The sequence below is a fragment of the Vidua macroura genome, chromosome 25, assembly GCF_024509145.1.
Source record: "Vidua macroura isolate BioBank_ID:100142 chromosome 25, ASM2450914v1, whole genome shotgun sequence".
In the NCBI taxonomy this organism is placed as follows: domain Eukaryota; kingdom Metazoa; phylum Chordata; class Aves; order Passeriformes; family Viduidae; genus Vidua; species Vidua macroura.
This window is the reverse complement of record NC_071595.1, coordinates 1,319,938-1,337,960: the sequence shown is the minus strand read 5'-3', so window position 1 is coordinate 1,337,960 and position 18,023 is coordinate 1,319,938. Positions and strand designations below refer to the sequence as shown.

The window sequence follows — 18,023 nt, the reverse complement described above, 5'->3', positions numbered from 1 at the left end:
ACCCCAAGCAACCAATATTTGCCCACTTGAAACCCCAGCTCCACGGCCCAGGGGCTGATTGATTGCACAGGCAGAGTCAATAAAAGGAATCAATAGGAGATGCTCTGCTGAAGCACACAAGGAATCCAGGGGAAGAGACTTCAAGAGCAGCAGCAAATGTTTTTGGTAGAACAACACAGATATTTGTGTATTTACAGACTCCCCAGCCCCCGTGGGAGCACAATTAGCAGGGCACTCTCTGGACTGATACAGAAATTTTGAAGTTTTGTTTTTTTTTTGAGGTTGAAGGGTTGGTTTTTTAACCCTTTTGAACCAAGCCCCACACTCCACCCCAAACATGTCATTTCCAGGGGGGGGTCTCGTTACCTCTGCAGAATTTTGAAGTTTTTTTTGATTTTTTTTTGAAGTTGAATGGTTGTTTTTTTAACCCTTTCGAACCAAGCCCCAAATTCCACCCCAAACACCTCACCAAACCTCATTTCCAGGGGGGTCTCCTTACCTCTGCGGAATTTAGAAATCTTTTGGGTTTTTGTATTTTTGAAGTTGAAGGGTTGTTTTTTTAACCCTTTCAAACCAAGCCTCACACCCCACCCCAAACATCTCACCAAACCCCATTTCCAGGGGGGATCTCCTTACCTCTGCAGAATTTTGAAGGTTTTTTTGATTTTTTTTGAAGTCGAAGGGTTGTTTTTTTAACCCTTTCAAACGAAGCCCCACACTCCACCCCAAACATCTCATTTCCAGGGGGGGTCTCGTTACCTCTGCGGAATTTTGAAGTTTTTTTTGATTTTTTTTGAAGTTGAATGGTTGTTTTTTTAACCCTTTCGAACCAAGCCCCAAATTCCACCCCAAACATCTAATTTCCAGGGGGGGGTCTCGTTACCTCTGCAGACGGGGAGAGGGAAATCCCAGGAGGCTCCGTGTCCCGAGCTGGCCTGGCAGGTGAGCAGGGCGTGGCCCTCCAGGAAGAATCCAGGGTTGCAGCTGTACCTGACCCTGTCCCCGATGCTGAAGGTGGTCCCTTGCTGGACCCCGTTCCGCAGCCGCCCCGGGTTCCCGCACGTGTGGCTGGGCAGGGCTGCAAGGGAAGCAGGGCATGGTTAGGGACAGGGAATTGTCACAGGGCTGGGGTAAATCTTCAGAAAAAATGGAATTATCGTCATTAAAAAGAGAATAATCCACTTGAAGGAAGCAGGTCTTGATTAGGGACAGGGAATTGTCACAGGGCTGGGGTAAATCCTCAGGTAAAATGGAATAATCGTCATTAAAAACAGAATAATCCACTTGAGGGAAGCAGGGCCTGATTAGGGATGGGGAATTGTCACAGGGTAAATTGTCACCTGGGGTAAATCCTCAGGTCAAATGGAACAATCGTCATTAAAAACCATTGGAGGGAAGCAGGGCATGGTTAGGGACAGGGAATTGTCACAGGGCTGAGGTAAATCTTCAGGAAAAATGGAATAATCGTCATTAAAAACAGAATAATCCATTTGAGGAAAGCAGGGCGTGGTTAGGGACAGGGAATTGTCACAATGCTGGGGTAAATTTTCAGGAAAAATACAATAATCGTCATTAAAAACAGAATAATCCATTTGAGGGAAGCAGTGCGTGGTTAGGGACAGGGAATTGTCACAGGGCTGGGGTAAATCCTCAGGTAAAATGGAACAATCGTCATTAAAAACCATTTGAGGGAAGCAGGGCCTGGTTAGGGACAGGGAATTGTCACAGGGCTGGGGTAAATCTTCAGGAAAAATACAATAATCGTCATTAAAAAGAGAATAATCCACTTGAGGGAAGCAGGTCTTGGTTAGGGACAGGGAATTGTCACAGGGCTCAGGTAAATCCTAAGGAAAATTTGAATAATCATCATTAAAATGGAATAATCCACTTGAGGGAAGCAGGGCCTGGTTAGGGACAGGGAATTTTCACAGGGCTGAGGTAAATCCTAAGGAAAAACACAATAACCATCACTGAAAACAGAATAATCCACTTGAGGGAAGCAGGGCCTGGTTAGGGACACGGAATTGTCACAGTGATGAGGTGAATCTTCAGGAAAGAGACAATAATCATCATTAAAAACAGAATCATCCTTTTGAGGGAAGCAGGGCCTGGTTAGGGACAGGGAATTTTCACAGGGCTGAGGTAAATCCTAAGGAAAAACACAATAACCATCACTGAAAACAGAATAATCCACTTGAGGGAAGAAGGGCCTGGTTAGGGACACGGAATTGTCACAAGGCTGAGGTAAATCTTCAGGAAAAATTGAATAATCGAAATTAAAAACAGAATAATCCATTTGAGGAAAGCAGGGCGTGGTTAGGGACAGGGAATTGTCACAATGCTGGGGTAAATTTTCAGGAAAAATACAATAATCGTCATTAAAAACAGAATAATCCATTTGAGGGAAGCAGTGCGTGGTTAGGGACAGGGAATTGTCACAGGGCTGGGGTAAATCCTCAGGTAAAATGGAACAATCGTCATTAAAAACCATTTGAGGGAAGCAGGGCCTGGTTAGGGACAGGGAATTGTCACAGGGCTGGGGTAAATCCTTAGGTAAAATGGAATAATCATCATTAAAAACAGAATAATCCACTTGAGGGAAGCAGGGCCTGGTTAGGGATAGGGAATTGTCACAGGCATGAGGTGAATCCTGAGGAAAAATGGAATAATCGCCATTAAAAAGACAATAATCCATTTGAGGGAAGCAGGTCTTGGTTAGGGACAGGGAATTGTTACAGGGCTCAGGTAAATCCTAAGGAAAATTTGAATAATCATCATTAAAAATGGAATAATCCACTTGAGGGAAGCAGGGCCTGGTTAGGGACACGGAATTGTCACAGTGATGAGGTGAATCCTGAGGAAAAATGGAATAATCATCATTAAAAACAATTTGAGGGAAGCAGGGCCATGTAATAATCCATTTGAGGGAAGCAGGGCCTGGTTAGGGACAGGGAATGTCACAGGGCTGAGGTGAATCCTAAGGAAAAACACAATAATCATCACTGAAAGCAGAATAATCCACTTGAGGGAAGCGGGGCCTGGTTAGGGACACGGAATTGTCACAAGGCTGAGGTAAATCCTCCGGTAAAATGGAATAATCATCATTAAAAAGACAATAATCAATTTGAGGGAAGCAGGGCATGGTTAGAGACAGGGAATTGTCACAGGGCTGAGGTGAATCCTGAGGAAAAATGGAATAATCGTCATTAAAACCAATTTGAGGGAAGCAGGGCCTGGTTAGGGACAGGGAATTGTCACAGGGCTGGGGTAAATCTTCAGGAAAAATACAATAATCATCATTAAAAACAGAATAATCCATTTGAGGGAAGCAGGGCATGGTTAGGGACAGGGAATTGTCACAGGGCTGAGGTAAATCTTCAGGTAAAATGGAATAATCGTCATTAAAAACCATTTGAGGGAAGCAGGGCCTGGTTAGGGACAGGGAATTGTCACAGGGCTGGGGTAAATCTTCAGGAAAAATACAATAATCATCATTAAAAACAGAATAATCCATTTGAGGGAAGCAGGGCATGGTTAGGGACAGGGAATTGTCACAGGGCTGAGGTGAATCTTCAGGAAAGAGACAATAATCATCATTAAAAACAGAATCATCCTTTTGAGGGAAGCAGGGCATGGTTAGGGACAGGGAATTGTCACAGGGATGAGGTGAATCTTCAGGAAAGAGACAATAATCATCATTAAAAACAGAATCATCCTTTTGAGGGAAGCAGGGCCTGGTTAGGGACAGGGAATTGTCACAGATCCTCTCCCTCCTGACCAGCGTGAGCAATTTCTGAAGCACAGGGAGGAACTTAAGGATCAGGCTGTGGTGGGTGCTTGATCTTCTGGATAACCATGGAATGGTTGGGGTTGGGAAGGAATTTAAGGATCATCTCATTTCACCCCACTCCATGGGCAGGGACACCCTGGACACTTCCAGGGATCCAAGGGCAGCCACAACTTCTCTGGGAAATCCATCCCAGCCCTCACAGAGAGGAATTTCTTGCTAATTTCTAAACTCTCCCTCTCGATTTTATATAACTTGATTACATTTGGTTATTTAGCTTGAGTTGGTTAAACCCAGAGCTCACATTTTTCAACAGGCCACAGTCCCTGCAATACAAGCAGGGTTGTTTTACACCTTAAATCCACCCAAAACCCAGCAAAACCGATTGCCTGGCCAAAAAAACCCCAATGCTTCAGTTCACCAGGATTTATAATTCCCACTGTTTAATCCAGATTTCACACACTTGCATCAAACCAGACTCAAGCACAGCTGGACCCAGCTCCACTTAAAGCAAAACAGAGCCCAATAAAATCAGGGGAAATGTGGGATACTCCAACCTCGGATGGGAAAGCTGCGGCTGAAATGCCAATAAATCCTCAGGCAGTGCCTCTGCACAGCACTTCCAGGGAATTTAAACAAACCCCCAGGTTCCCACCAGCCACTCCAAAAGAGATCAGCTCCAATCACAGCTTTAGAGGCTGATAAAAACCCCAAGCAAAGACAACCAGGCCTAAAAACGACTTCATCAAACTGAGATCAGGCCCTTGCGCAGCATCTCCAGTGATGGTTCCTTTTCATTAGGGCTGGGAGAGCAGGGGAGGAAAATGAATTTGTCAGGGATGAATCCCCACCAGCAGAGCTTTGCTCTGCAGCCCTGCCCAGGGAAAGGGCGAGAGGAAAAGGAAAATGATGCCCTGGCACACGCAGAGAGGGATAAAACCCAGCCAGAGCTGGGGAAATGGGACATCAATCCCCAGTGCTGAGGGAAATCCTGCCCTGGGCGGCGCTTTGGGATGGGGAGTGCGACGTTCCTGTGGATCCCTGACACGAGGGGAAGGAAGGGTTAATCCCAAATGGACACAGGAGCAGTTCCCTGCCCCCAGAGAGATCACCTGGGTCCGTGGTGAGCCCAGGCCTGGGAATTCTACAATGAAACATCACCTGGAATGGGATTTATGTTAATGCCATGTTCAGATCCACTCCTGAGCTGCTTCAGTCGGGTTTTGGGGTTTTTCTGCTGTGACTCTGAGCTCTGCTCACACAGAGTGTCCCCAAACCCAGTTTTGGGGTTTTTCTGCTGTGACTCTGAGCTCTGCTCACACAGAGTGTCCCCAAACCCAGTTTTGGGGTTTTTCTGCTGTGCCCACGAGCTCTGCTCACACAGAGTGTCCCCAAACCCAGTTTTGGGGTTTTTCTGCTGTGACTCTGAGCTCTGCTCACACAGAGTGTCCCCAAACCCAGTTTTGGGGTTTTTCTGCTGTGACTCTGAGCTCTGCTCACACAGAGTGTCCCCAAACCCAGTTTTGGGGTTTTTCTGCTGTGACTCTGAGCTCTGCTCACACAGATTATCCCCAAATCCAGTTTTGGGGTTTTTCTGCTGTGCCCACGAGCTCTGCTCACACAGAGTGTCCCCAAGCCCAGTTTTGGGGTTTTTCTGCTGTGACTCTGAGCTCTGCTCACACAGAGTGTCCCCAAACCCAGTTTTGGGGTTTTTCTGCTGTGTCCACGAGCTCTGCTCACACAGAGTGTCCCCAGGTCCAATTTTAGGGTTTTTTCAGCTGCACCTGCAAGCTCTGGTCACACACAAGAGTGTCCCAAAGCTCAGTTTTTGGGGATTTTCAGGGATGTTTCTGCTGTCCCTGTGAGATCTGGTCACACCTGAGTGTCCCCAAGCCCAGTTTTGGGGTTTCTCAGCCATGCCTCTGATCTCTGGTCACACCTGAGTGTCCCCAAGCCCAGTTTTTGAGGCTCCAGCCCCTCCCTGCACACCACCAGGGGCAGATCCCAGCTCCTGACACCATTTCTTGCCCCCAGACCCATTATTTACACCCTCCCCCAAAGCCCCTGGAGCTGGGAGGTTCCACCTGGAGATTTTCCTGCCCAGGCAGGTTCTGGGAGCAGGGGCTGCTGTCAAATCCAAGCAGGTGGAAAAGCAGCCCAGAACTAACATTTCATTTTTTGTAATGATACTCAAACCCCCAGTTTAATTAAATTACCAATGCCACTTTTCTTTTCTTTTTTAAATGAACCCATTCCTGCTTTTATGCTTCCATCCTTTAAAATTAATGAGTAGAACTCCGCTATAAATAAAAATCCATCATTTTTAAAAGTCAATCTCTACCACGAGCTGCTCTCTACTTAATGAACTGTGAAGAATCAGACAACCCTGACCTGCATGGGATCTTAAAATCAGACTTGAAAAACAGATCTCAGATTAAAATTCTGCTTCACTGAGCTGCCTGCAAGTTTCAGATCTTGTTCCAGGAGGGGAGGCACAGCAGCTCTGGGGGGAGCAGCATTAACCCCCCCACTGCCCTGGGTCGCTGCAGGGAGCCTGGATTGGGGTTTTTAAATCACCCAAGTGCAGGAGATCTTCAAATTCCTGCTGATGGAGAGAGAAAAAAAATGACTCCGGAGGGTCAAAAGGACATCCAGAGCTGGTAGCAGGTGAGGGCTCACTCAAGGTGCCCAGGGAAACTCTGATTTCCCATCCCTGAAGTGCCCAAGGCCGGGTTGGAAAGGGCCTGGAGCAGCCTGGGACAGTGCAGGTTTTTGGGGATTCCCATGGCAGGGCTGGGATCAGCTTTAGGTCCCCTCCCACCCAAACCAGTCTGGGATCCAACCAAGACCTGCAGAAATCTCCCTTCCCATGAGAGGGGAGGAGCAGAGCCCAAGGACACGGCACAGGAGCGTCAGAGAATCCCCAGAATTCCCAAAATTCCAGCCTCCTTAGGGCTGGAAAAGGTCCCCAAAGTCCCCAGCTCCAACCCTCGGGCAAAGCCCGCCGTGGGCACCGCTGGAGCGTGTCCTCAGCCCCACACGTGGCTCTGCTGACTGCGCTCCCAAGCCTGGTCCAGGGCTGGCCAACCCTTCCAGCCAGGACATCTCCCCTGATACCAATCCCAAACGTGCCCTTGGGGCCATGTCCTTGTGTCACCTGTCACCTGGAGGAGAGTCTGGCACCTCCTGGCAGGGAGCGTGGAGAGGGACGAGGTTCTCCCCGAGCTTCATTTCCTCCTCAGCTGCTTCCAGAACCTTCTGCCCTCCCTGAGAATCCCACGGCGGACTGAGAGGGGTCCAAGGCTCGGGGGATGTCCCTGGAACCCCTGGCTGTCCCCAGGCCTCGGATTCCTGCTGCTGCTCCGTGGATTTGGGATTTTGCTCCAACACCTCTGAGCAGGGATCATGTTATATAATTATATATTTTTATATTATATTATATTATATTATATTACATTAGTATTTATATATAACATATATTATTACATATTATATAATATAGTATAATATCCAGTGTATATTATATATTAATATATAGTTTATATATATGAATATATATTACATATATAGTTATATAAATAAATAAATAAATAGGCAAATAATATTTATATTATATTATATTATATTATATTATATTATATTATATTATATTATATTACATTATATTACATTATATTACATTATATTATATTACATTATATTATATTACATTATATTATATTACATTATATTATATTTATATATAAATATAGTATATATAGTAAATATATATATATAAATATATATATAGTATTTATATGTAACATATAACATTACATATTATATAGTATAATATGATATAGTGTATATAATATATTAATATATCATTTATATATATCAATATATATAATTACATATAGTTTTTATATATAAATAAATAAGTAGATAAATATATATATATAAAATATATAATATTATACTATATCCAGCCAGAGCCCTGATTGCTGCAGGGATTAACAGAACTGGATTATTTCCCTCAGATGTCACCCAGAACAATGCTATGAAATCTCTGGCTTCCCCATTTACCCATCCCGCTGCAGATTAGCAGCAGGGCTTTTTTCCCCCCACCTCACTAAAAGCTTTGTTCCCAACAATCAAGGGAATATTTCCCAGTGATTGGATGGAAAAGAAGGCAGGCACGGAGCAGATTTGTGGGGATGAAAGGAAGGTCCTGTTACTCATTTTCTGCTCCTTGCCACGATGAATTCCGAGCAGTTTGTTTCGTTTGTCTGCACCTGAACAGCTGCCAAAGCCTGATCTGATTTTACGACAGAGGAAAGGCAATGGGATTATCCCGGCGCGGTGGCACCTCCAGTGTCACTGTCCCAGGGCTGGCCGGGCTCGGGACACCTCCCTGCCAAGGTGAGCCAGCAGAGGAGCCACTCTGGGGGTGCTGAACCAGCACAGACCCAGCAGAACCGGAGCAGAACCAGCGCAGAACCTCTGCAGAGCAGAACCACGACTGTCACACCAGGTGACAGCGGCCTGACGCACAAAGTGGCGCCTTCTCAGCAAGAAACTGGACGCCTCAGGTTTCAGCTTTTCTATTTTTCACATTCTGTGCTGCTTTAGTGGGTGGGTCTGGGCTTCGTATTATGGGATGCTGAGCTCTCTGCACAGAGCAGGGAGACAAAACAATTCCTGCTCCAGCTGGGGACCAAGGACAAATGATCCAAACCTCAGGCCCAAGAGCACAAACAAGGCTGTTGAAGGATGGGACTGCATGGGCTAAAGCTGGAATTGGACAATGAACTCCAAGATGCAAATGGAGCAGAACTTATATAAGTGGGAGACCCTGTGACCAGTCATCCATTTTTTGTGACTATTTTGGTTCATCTTGGGTGCAGCCCTGGCTGGGCTCTTGTGCTGCCCAAGGTGGATCCATTTCAATAAATCCCTGCTTTATTCTTTAGCTCTGTCCAGTTTCTGTTCTAGGTCAGCCTTCACAGCATCAAAGCCATCACATTGCAGGACATGGAAAACAATCAGGGATGAACCCACCAGACCTGGAGCTCTCCCACCTCCTGCAGCTTTCACTCATCCCTCAAAGCCACTCAGCCATCCAAAAGGAACCTGGTGGGCACAAAGCAACCTCAGCCCAGCTGAACATCCTCCTGCTCCACATCTTTGCTTTTGTCCTTTTCTCTTCCAGTTTGGGTCCCTTTAGTCCCATCCTCTGGAACCTCACAAATTCCTGGGATTTGTGTCTCACCCTTCACTCCAGCTGGAGGTGTCCCTGCCCACTGGGGGTGGAACACAAAGAGCTTTTGAGCTCTTCTGTGAACCCCTCTGTGATCCTGAGATTTCACCCTGGGAGCACCACCCAGGATCCTCCTTCATCCACACTTTTATCCATTTCCTCCTGGGGCCAGACCTGTGAGTACCAGAGCAGATCTGAGTCCCAGATTTCACAGGCTGAACTCGAAATGGGAACTGGAGATTTGAGGCATTTCCATCGCCCATTCCCTGAGCTGCTGCAGAGCTCCCAGAACTGCTGACCTGCACCTCAGCCCACCCTCTGATTCTCATTTTTTACCTCCTCTTCTCCCTGCTCTTTTGAACTGTGAGCTGCTGCAGAGCTCCCAGAATTGCTGATCGACACCGGAATCTTCCACCCATCCACCTTTAGTTCTCACATCCATTTCTTTCCACTCTTTTTAACCAGGCTGCTCCCTCATCCCAGGATGGCTCCACTGCGAGTTTTCAACATCAGGAGCTTTCACAACCTGGTGCTCGTCAAGCTGTGCCTCCTTGTTCCAGTTCATTCGAAATTAATTAGGAGTTTTTAAGTCATTAGATGTGACTCAACGCATCCTTGGCCACAGTCCCACCATCACAACACATTCAGCCTAATTACATCAGCCTCTCCCAAGCCCCCAAAGCTCTCACTGTCAGCAGGGAAAGAAAAGAAAAGGAAAAAAAAAAAAACCAAAACATTAAAAATAAAGAGATGCTTCTCTCCTTGCTCACCATCAGCTCCTTGACCCATTCCAGGGGCTTTCAAACCAAACCCAAATCCATCCTCACACCCCCATGAGGAGAAACCTTCCCTGCTTCCTACTCCAGTTCATCTCCAGCTCCATTTTCTGTTGATATTGCTGGGATGTGAAACAAGCCCGAGGTTTGGGGCGTGCAGCCCTGCTCTATTACCATATTTACATAGCTAAAAGCAGCTTTTTTTTATGGCTTGAATCACCCGGGCTGAGATTTCCACGCTATCATTGTTCTAACCTTGAAATCTTATCAAGGAGCACAACTTTGATGATACGAGGCTGTACATCACATCTCTGCATTCCCCACTAATTTCCATCCCTAATAAATAGGAAGGAAGGCGAGGCAGGCAGCAATAATTCATAAATCCCACGGAACGGAGCACACAGAAATAACAAAATCATTGACCTCAAGCACTTGGCTCCGGCAGCGCTGCACACACGGCTCCAAATTAATCCCCACTCTGATTTTTAATTCTTTTTTTAAACTTTCTTTGCATTTTCCTGCCTTTCCTGGACTTTTGTGGGGGTTGGAATTCAAGATATCCACAGGAATCAACAGGAGAGCCAGGGCAGGGAGATAAGCTCCTAATGAGCCAGCCTGCACTGGATGCTACAAATTCAAGGGGAAAACCAGATTTTTTAAGGACAATATCCCTAAGATTTCCATCACAATTCAAAAATTAAGTGGACACCCATGGAGGACGTGGAGAGTGGAGGAGAGATCCACACAGAGCCATTTCCTCTCACTCTGCATCCGTAACTTTTGGGCCAAGTACCACAGGGATACTCCAGGACTGTCTGAGATATTTCAGCAGTGTTTTAGCACAATCTGCTTTAGTTCAGAAGAGTTTTAATCTTCGCAAGAACTGTCCAGAGTGTGCTACAGCAAAGGAAATAAATGAGATCGTTTTCATTTCATTTTATCCCTTTTTTTTTTTTTTTTTGGTCCCATGATTTGTTTCCAGTACAGCCAGAGATAAAACTAAATGGAAACTACATTTTTCCCCCTTCCAACATTTCTCTGTTCGCTAAAAACCAGCCAGAAAGTTACTTTTGGATAACAGCAAGCCAAATGGTTCATCATCCATCTTGTTTGTGGGAGCAGCTCTGGGCCTTCTCGGGTGGATTTATTTATTTTTTTTTTCCTTTTTGCAAGCTCAGTTTCTATTTCCCTTTCTGGAATGTGCCTCGGCAACTTCTCAGCAACTTCAGTGCAACTTCCAAGGCTATCCCAGAGGCTGGCAGAGGAGCAGCTTGGGTTTGATTAAATCATCACCAGCTGCAGAAGCAGCAGCAGACGTGAGGCGCGAGAGCAGCGGGGTCAGGGGAAATTCGGGAACAAACGAGCCCACGAGTGGGGGATGTGGGCAGCAGCCTCAGCAGCTGGGCCTTCCTGCCACTCCTCAGTCACACTTTCAGATGAATCCAGAACTGGCTGAGCACAGCAGAGGAAGCCTTGGAGTAAAAATGTGGTGAACCCCAGTGGGGAAGAAATGCTGCTGTCTGCTCCAGAGCAGGAGGCTGAAGGACAGCTTTATTAAAACTATACTATATCACATTAATATACTATTTAAAGAGATACTATCCCATTCTACATACTCACTTCTTACTCACCTCTCTAACTAACTCAAACTGGGACTCTGCTGAGAGCCCAGCACAGCTGGATCCCACTGGGCACTGAGCCCAAACAACCTTCACCAGAATCCAGCCCAGCAATCCCTGCAGGTGAACAATCTCCACACCACATTCCACATGGGGGAAACAAAGGGGCAGAGATAAAGATTGTTTTCTCTTCTTCTTCTCTCTGTGCTTCTCCTGAGAGACAGAATTGTGTCTCTGTGTCCAGAGAGTGGGAATGTCCCAGAGCCTGGCTGGAATGAAGATCCAGATCCCAGGATCAGGGCGTGGTTTGGGTTGGGAGGGCACTTAAAGCTCATCCCACCCCACCCCTGCCATGGGGACACCTCCCACTGCCCCAGGCTACTCCCAGCCCCAATGTCCAGCCTGGCCTTGGACACTTCAGGGATCCAGGGGCAGCCCCAGCTGCTCTGGGAATTCCATCCCAGCCCTCAGAAGGAGGAATTTTTCACCATTCTCTAATCCAACCCTCCCCTCTGGCAGTTTGAGACCATTCCCTCCATGCCCTTGTGGGAAATATGGAAATGTGGCCACAGGAACCCTGCAGAACAGCCTCTCCCTGGCCCATCTCATCCTCCAGAGCCTCAGCCAGCACCCCAGCCTCCCTGGGATGCAGCAGGATCCTCTTCAGGGATGTGTTTATCCCCCTGAACACGCTCCAGCCTCCAGTGCCACAACACTTGAGCAGGGCTTAATTGAAAGGAGGTGCTGAAGTGTTTTGCTGAGCAGGAATGGCTTTAAGTGTGTGTTTAAAGGCTCCACTGAGCTGGCATTTAACAGCTGCAGAGTGACTCCAAAACCTTTCCCCAGGGAGGAGGGTGGTTCTACGTTCCCTCCCTCCCCGAGCCCAGGTTTAACCATTCCACGGTGCCAGGAAAATTCATCCACAAACACCAGAGGTTTGTGTCCAAAAGGGAGACAGACGAGTCCTGGAAATTTCCTGGAATAAAAGGAGAGGCCATGGGGCATTTCCCATGGGGTCTCTCACATTTTTAGAGGATGCAGCCTCCATTTTATCCCAATTTTCCCAGCTGCATTTCCCTTCTCTTTTTCCCCACTGGCTGAGGTACTTGAGAGGTTCAGACATCCCAAATCACCTAACACAGACCCCCTTCTAATGGGTACCCCCCTTTTTCTTTTCCTTGTGTCTCTTTTTTTTTCCCTCTAAATCCAGGGATTTAGCACAGTTTGAGTGAGTAGCAGTCCGTGTCAACAAGTGGAATTCTTACGGAATTTACGATTATTCCCATTGCTTCTTTCACCTCTCCATATGTGCACTTTTCTACCATCAGTCTGTTTGTAAAACAAAGACACCTCCTCACTGCTCTTAGTGGGAAGCACAGAAAGTGCAGCACCCAGAGCAGCAGCAGCACCAGGAGAGCAGAGCAGGCACCAAACCGATGCCTGAAGTTCCAACTTTTGTATTTTCCAGATTCTGAGCTTCATGTAAAGCGTCAGCAAGTTCTCCTCACAGCTCAGCCACACAAAACAATCAACTTCCAGCCCCAGAACCAAGGACACCGTGGCAGCTTCGGGCCCAAAAAGTGCAAACAGCAGGGAATGGAGGAGAGCAACCTGGGAAGTTGGGGCTGCACAACCTGGAGCTGGAATTGGACAATTAACCCCAATATGTAAATAAAACTTATAAAAGTGTAAAACTCATGACTCGGGGTCCATCTTGGGTGTAGCCTTGGCCGGGCTCTTGGGAGAGAGGGGGAAATGTCCTTGTGGTGCTCAAGGTGTATCCTTTGAAGGATTGTTAATAAATCCCTGCTTTATTCCTTTAACTCTGTCCAGCCTCTGTTCCAGGGAGCCTCTCCAGGCACCAGAGCAGAGCAGAATGGAGCTGAGCTGCCAGGGCAGATCAGGGCTCTCCCTCCATCCTGCCCAGCAGGCCTGAAAGCTCCGTGTGGGACCAGTCTGAGATCCCCCTGCCCCGTCTGAACTGATCCCACACAGACACTGGGTGCCAGTGTTGGTCTGCTCTGCTCCTCGCTGGAGCCAGCCCTGGCCACGGAACACTCTTTGTTCTGGGGGAAAAAAGCCACTTCCAACTTTAGAGGCCACATTGTTCAGCTGCTCATTGATCTCCTCTGGCTGTTGGCTCCTCACCCAGGAGCGGGGGCTGCAGCCAGCTCCATCTGCTAAATAAATAAATAAAATATTGAATAAATAAATATTGCACCACAACACAGCATTCCTGGGCTTTCCAGCCCCCTCTGCAATGGGCAGGGCTGCAAGGGCAGGGCTGGGGACACAGCCAGTGTCCCTGGGTGTCCCTGGGTGTCCCTGGGTGTCCCTGGGTGTCCCCACAGCATCACACACAGCTCAGTTCTCCCTCACTCCCAGCTTCCACAGAATTCACAGAATCACCAGGTTGGAAGAGACCTTCAAGACTGAGTCCAACCCAGCCCCAACACCTGAACTGAACCCTGGCACCCAGTGCCACACCCAGGGATGGTGACTGCACCACCTCCCTGGGCAGACCAAACACCCTGGGAATGTCCAGGGAGCACCTTGGGAATGCCCAGGGAACAAAATTCACAGAATTCACAGAATCACTGAGTTGGAAGAGACCTTCAAGATCGAGTCCAGCCCAGCCCCAACCCCTGAACTCAACCCTGGCACCCAGTGCCACATCCAGGCTTGTTTTAAACACACCCAGGGATGGTGACTGCACCACCTCCCCGGGCAGATCATTCCAGAACTTTATCACTCTTTCTGTAAAAAACTTTTTCCTAACATCCAACCTAAATTTCTCTTGATGCAGCCGAGGCTGTGACCTCTGGTTCTGTCAGTTCCTGGAGAAAGAGCCCAACCCCAGCTGGCCACAGCCACCTTTCAGGAGCTGTGGAGAGTGTTGAGGTCAGCCCTGAGTCTCCTTTTCTCCAGGCTGAGCACCCCCAGCTCCCTCAGTTGTTCCTCACAGGGTTTGTGTTCCCAGCCCCTCTCCAGCCTCGTTGCCCCCTCTGGATGAGCTCAAACATCTCAAAGTCCTTCCCAAACCGAGGGGCCGGAAGCCTTTTGGAAGGGCAGGTGAGGATTTCACAGCACATTCCTGCTCTCCCTTCTTCCCAAGTGGGGAGACCGAGCCAGCTCAGCTCCAGCGAGGTTAAATTTGTGAATAATGCTCAGGGCTGGCACCAGAACTCCCCAGAATTCACAGCTTCCACCTCCTTCAGCTCTCCCAGACTCCATAAGGCCTGCCTCACACCCACAAACAAACAGGGATAAACTTGTTTGCTTTCATTTCCCAACTGCCTCGGGAATTTACCCCTTCTCGTTTAGCCCCTCTCACAGTTCATCTTTCTCTGCTCCTTCTTTGGGAAGCCTGGCTACCTAAAACCACCAAATGCTCAATATTTTGTAGAAAAGACTTCCCAAAACATCAACCTCCCAGAGCAGGAGGTGAAGCAAGCGAGTGAGAGCACAGAAATCGCGGGAAGTGCCCTTGGGAAGAGGGAAAAATGAAACATTACACCACTGCCATCAGAATATGACACCAAAAGCCAAAGGAGGCTGAGCTGGCAGTGCAGCCACCTCCCATCAACACCCAGGAACCAAAGCCATCCCAAGGATGGTGCCACAAACAGCCCACAGAGCTGCCACAGCAATTTTGGTCACCAGCTGCCTCCAGCTCTACAGACTCATTACTAATTTGTGGTCGTAACTGATGAAAAATAAAAAAAACCCAAACCTCCAGATGGTAATTTTATCCCCTTCACTGCAAACACAGCTCAAGTGATCCAATTATGTCATAAAAACACGCCCAGGGCTCAGCACAAGCAGCTTTTGTGAAGGGCTCAGCTCTTTTAGCTGCACGTGGGATCTCCCCAGTGCCTGAATCTATTCAGGGACAAGAATTTCTCCTGATTTCAGCAACCTTACACTCTGATTTCTGTGCCTCAGGTGGACAGATGCCCACTGGAAGTTACACACCCCAGCCTTGGTAGACTTGCTGTTTGAGGGGAGAAACTTAAAAAATGTGTATCCAACTACTAAGTTCCATGCAACACGCTTCTTGCAGGAGCCCTGCTCCAGGACTGCGAAGGCAAGAGCTTCAAAATTCTTTTCAAGCATCAAAATATAACTTTGGGCTTGATCTCACTCAACCAACCCGGCACCCTTTGGGATTCAAGTGCTGGAAATACCAGAATATTCCTTCGGTGGGTGAGCTGCCACCAGGCATCCCAATTGCTACTTCAATCCCATTGCTAATTAAAAAAGGAACAGGCTCTGTGAGGGGCTCAGGCCTGCCCTGTCTTTTCTTCCATAATCTCAACCTCTTTGATGGAGAGTTAAAAGATAATTATACAAGCTAAGATGGAGGCGGGCAGGGGCAGGGAAGAGAGGAAATGACCACAGGGCTAATAAAAGGAGGAAAAGCCAAAAATCCCATCATTTGAGGGCTCAGAGTGGACAGATCAGCAGTAGAAGGAAGCAGCTTCCCAGAGACCCCACAGAACCAACGGGATTTTGCAGATCCGTCAAGCAGAGATGCCCTGAAGAGGTGAGAAGGACCCCTCCCGTGCCAGGGACATCTCCTGTTTTCATAAAGCTTCTTTAGCCTTCTGATAATGCTCACAATACTTTAGAGTCAGAGTTCCCACCCAGTTTCATGTGTAAATAGAATAGTTTACATATTTCTCTGTAAGCAGAGAGAAATGACTGATTGATTTTTGGACCGGTGTGGTTGGAGCGGTGGTAATTCCATCCTCCAACCCACGGTCACCTTTGGAATTCTATAAACACCAGATGTTTGAATAAAACTGGCTTTTTTTTCTCTTTTGGACTTCCCAAGCTTCTGTGAACTCATTTCGTGCCCAGTAGTGACAGGAGTGCTCCCATCCCTTCCTTTTACTCAAAACTCACCTCGTTCCCTCCTCTCTCCCTGCACAAGACACTGGGAAGCTTCCCTCAAAATCTGGGTGTTTATCCCAAAGCACTGATTTGGAATAAATGTTCCAAACAGCTCAAGGAGACCTTAAATACACCAGGAATTCATGCAGGGAGATGGTACAAATGAGGGAAAAAAAAAAAAAAATCTATATATCCATACTGCAAGGCATCTACTGTACAAACATTGTCATGGAAACAGGACTCGGATCTGCTTTAAAGGACACGGAGCGAGTGGGAAGAGAAAGGGCTGGACTGAACCCCAAAAAACCCCAGATAAAACCCCTCACAACGGGCCTGAATCTTCTGCAGAGCCCAGAATCCCATAAAAATCGGAGTTTCAGGGGCTGCACAACCCGGACAGGCTCAACACACCAACCTGACGCTTCTCCAAGCTCCCAAAACTTCCCCTTCCCACCTGATTTCTCCACAAAAAAAAAAAAAATCAGAATATGCCTGCTCTGATCCCAGCCACTCGGCTTCCAAGGCTGGAGCCTGCCCCTGGAATTTCCAGGGGGAATTTCAGGGCTCCAATTGCTGCTCACACAAATTGCTCCAGGGCTTTGTTGTGCTCTGCTCCATTGCCCTTGCAGCAGAACATGGATTTTTTCTGTAAAATATCCAAATTCCAGCTGCTTTGGCTTGCTGAGGATCTGCTCATGCAGAATTACAAATGTAGAAGGAGGAATTTGACTTCCAGGAAGTTTTTTTTTTTCCTCCTGAATTCCTTCCTTAGCAGCCAGCAGCTCCTGAGGACACAAAATCCCATTATTGAAATGCTGGGAGATGGTTTGGGATAAAAACACCAGGACTTGGTTGGGAATTCCCATCAAAACACAATTAATGGGATTATTGTAGGGAGTAAATAAATAAAATTTTTCCTCCCATCCTGTGGTCCTGGTTTAATTTTATAGGATGAGAGTTGGCATTGAGGAGCGGGGTAAAAACAATATTTGTTATTCTAAGACATTTTAAGTGAGGAAAAAAGATTCTTCTGGTTTAGTTTACAGTAACAAATCTAGAAATATTTATAAATATGTAACAAAATGTCTGGAATATGAACTCCAGGACAGTCTGGGACCTGGCTCTCTGTCCAGGACACTCTGAAAAAACACAAATCCAACAATTTCTGACATGGCCTGTGGAACAAACTGCTCCCATTCCTCTGGATAATTCTGGAATCACCTCTATGTCAGTTCCATGAAGATTCTGGAGACTCCTGGGCTTCAAATCCTGTTTGTTCCCCTGACAATGAGCAGGGTTTATGTAATTTTTGATCTGAAAGGAGAACTCCACGCCAAGCTCCAGGTCCTGGTGAATCCAGGGTGGCTCCAACGCCCATCTCAGACATTCCTGAGCTCCAGCCAAGCCCTACACTAAAGGGATTAAACCTGCAGGAGGGGGAAATTCACAGAATTCAATGACACAGCAATGGGGAAAAAAAAAATAATTCCAGCAGCAAAACCAACTCTGAAAAGGATGGAGGGGTTGGGAAGAGGCTGAAGCAGGAGATGTTCCCATATCCAGGGGATAAATGGACATGGGTTTGCACAGGTGGGAAAAAAAACACCAGAATGAAGTAAAAATGGGGAGGGAAATGAAAGAAATATTCCTGCAGATCTTCTTCCTCCACAAGGCCAGGGCAAAACAATAAATTCATTTCACAGCTC

General features: G+C 47.2%; 1 protein-coding gene across 1 annotated transcript in view; it reads right to left on the bottom strand.

Moving 5' to 3' along the window:
* CSMD2 (CUB and Sushi multiple domains 2) overlaps positions 1–18,023 on the bottom strand; it is a 308,910-nt gene that overhangs the window by 193,718 nt on the left and 97,169 nt on the right. The window contains exon 5 of the mRNA XM_053998582.1: positions 884–1,078. Coding sequence (XP_053854557.1) covers positions 884–1,078 — 195 coding nt within the window. The remainder of the gene's footprint in view (positions 1–883; positions 1,079–18,023) is intronic.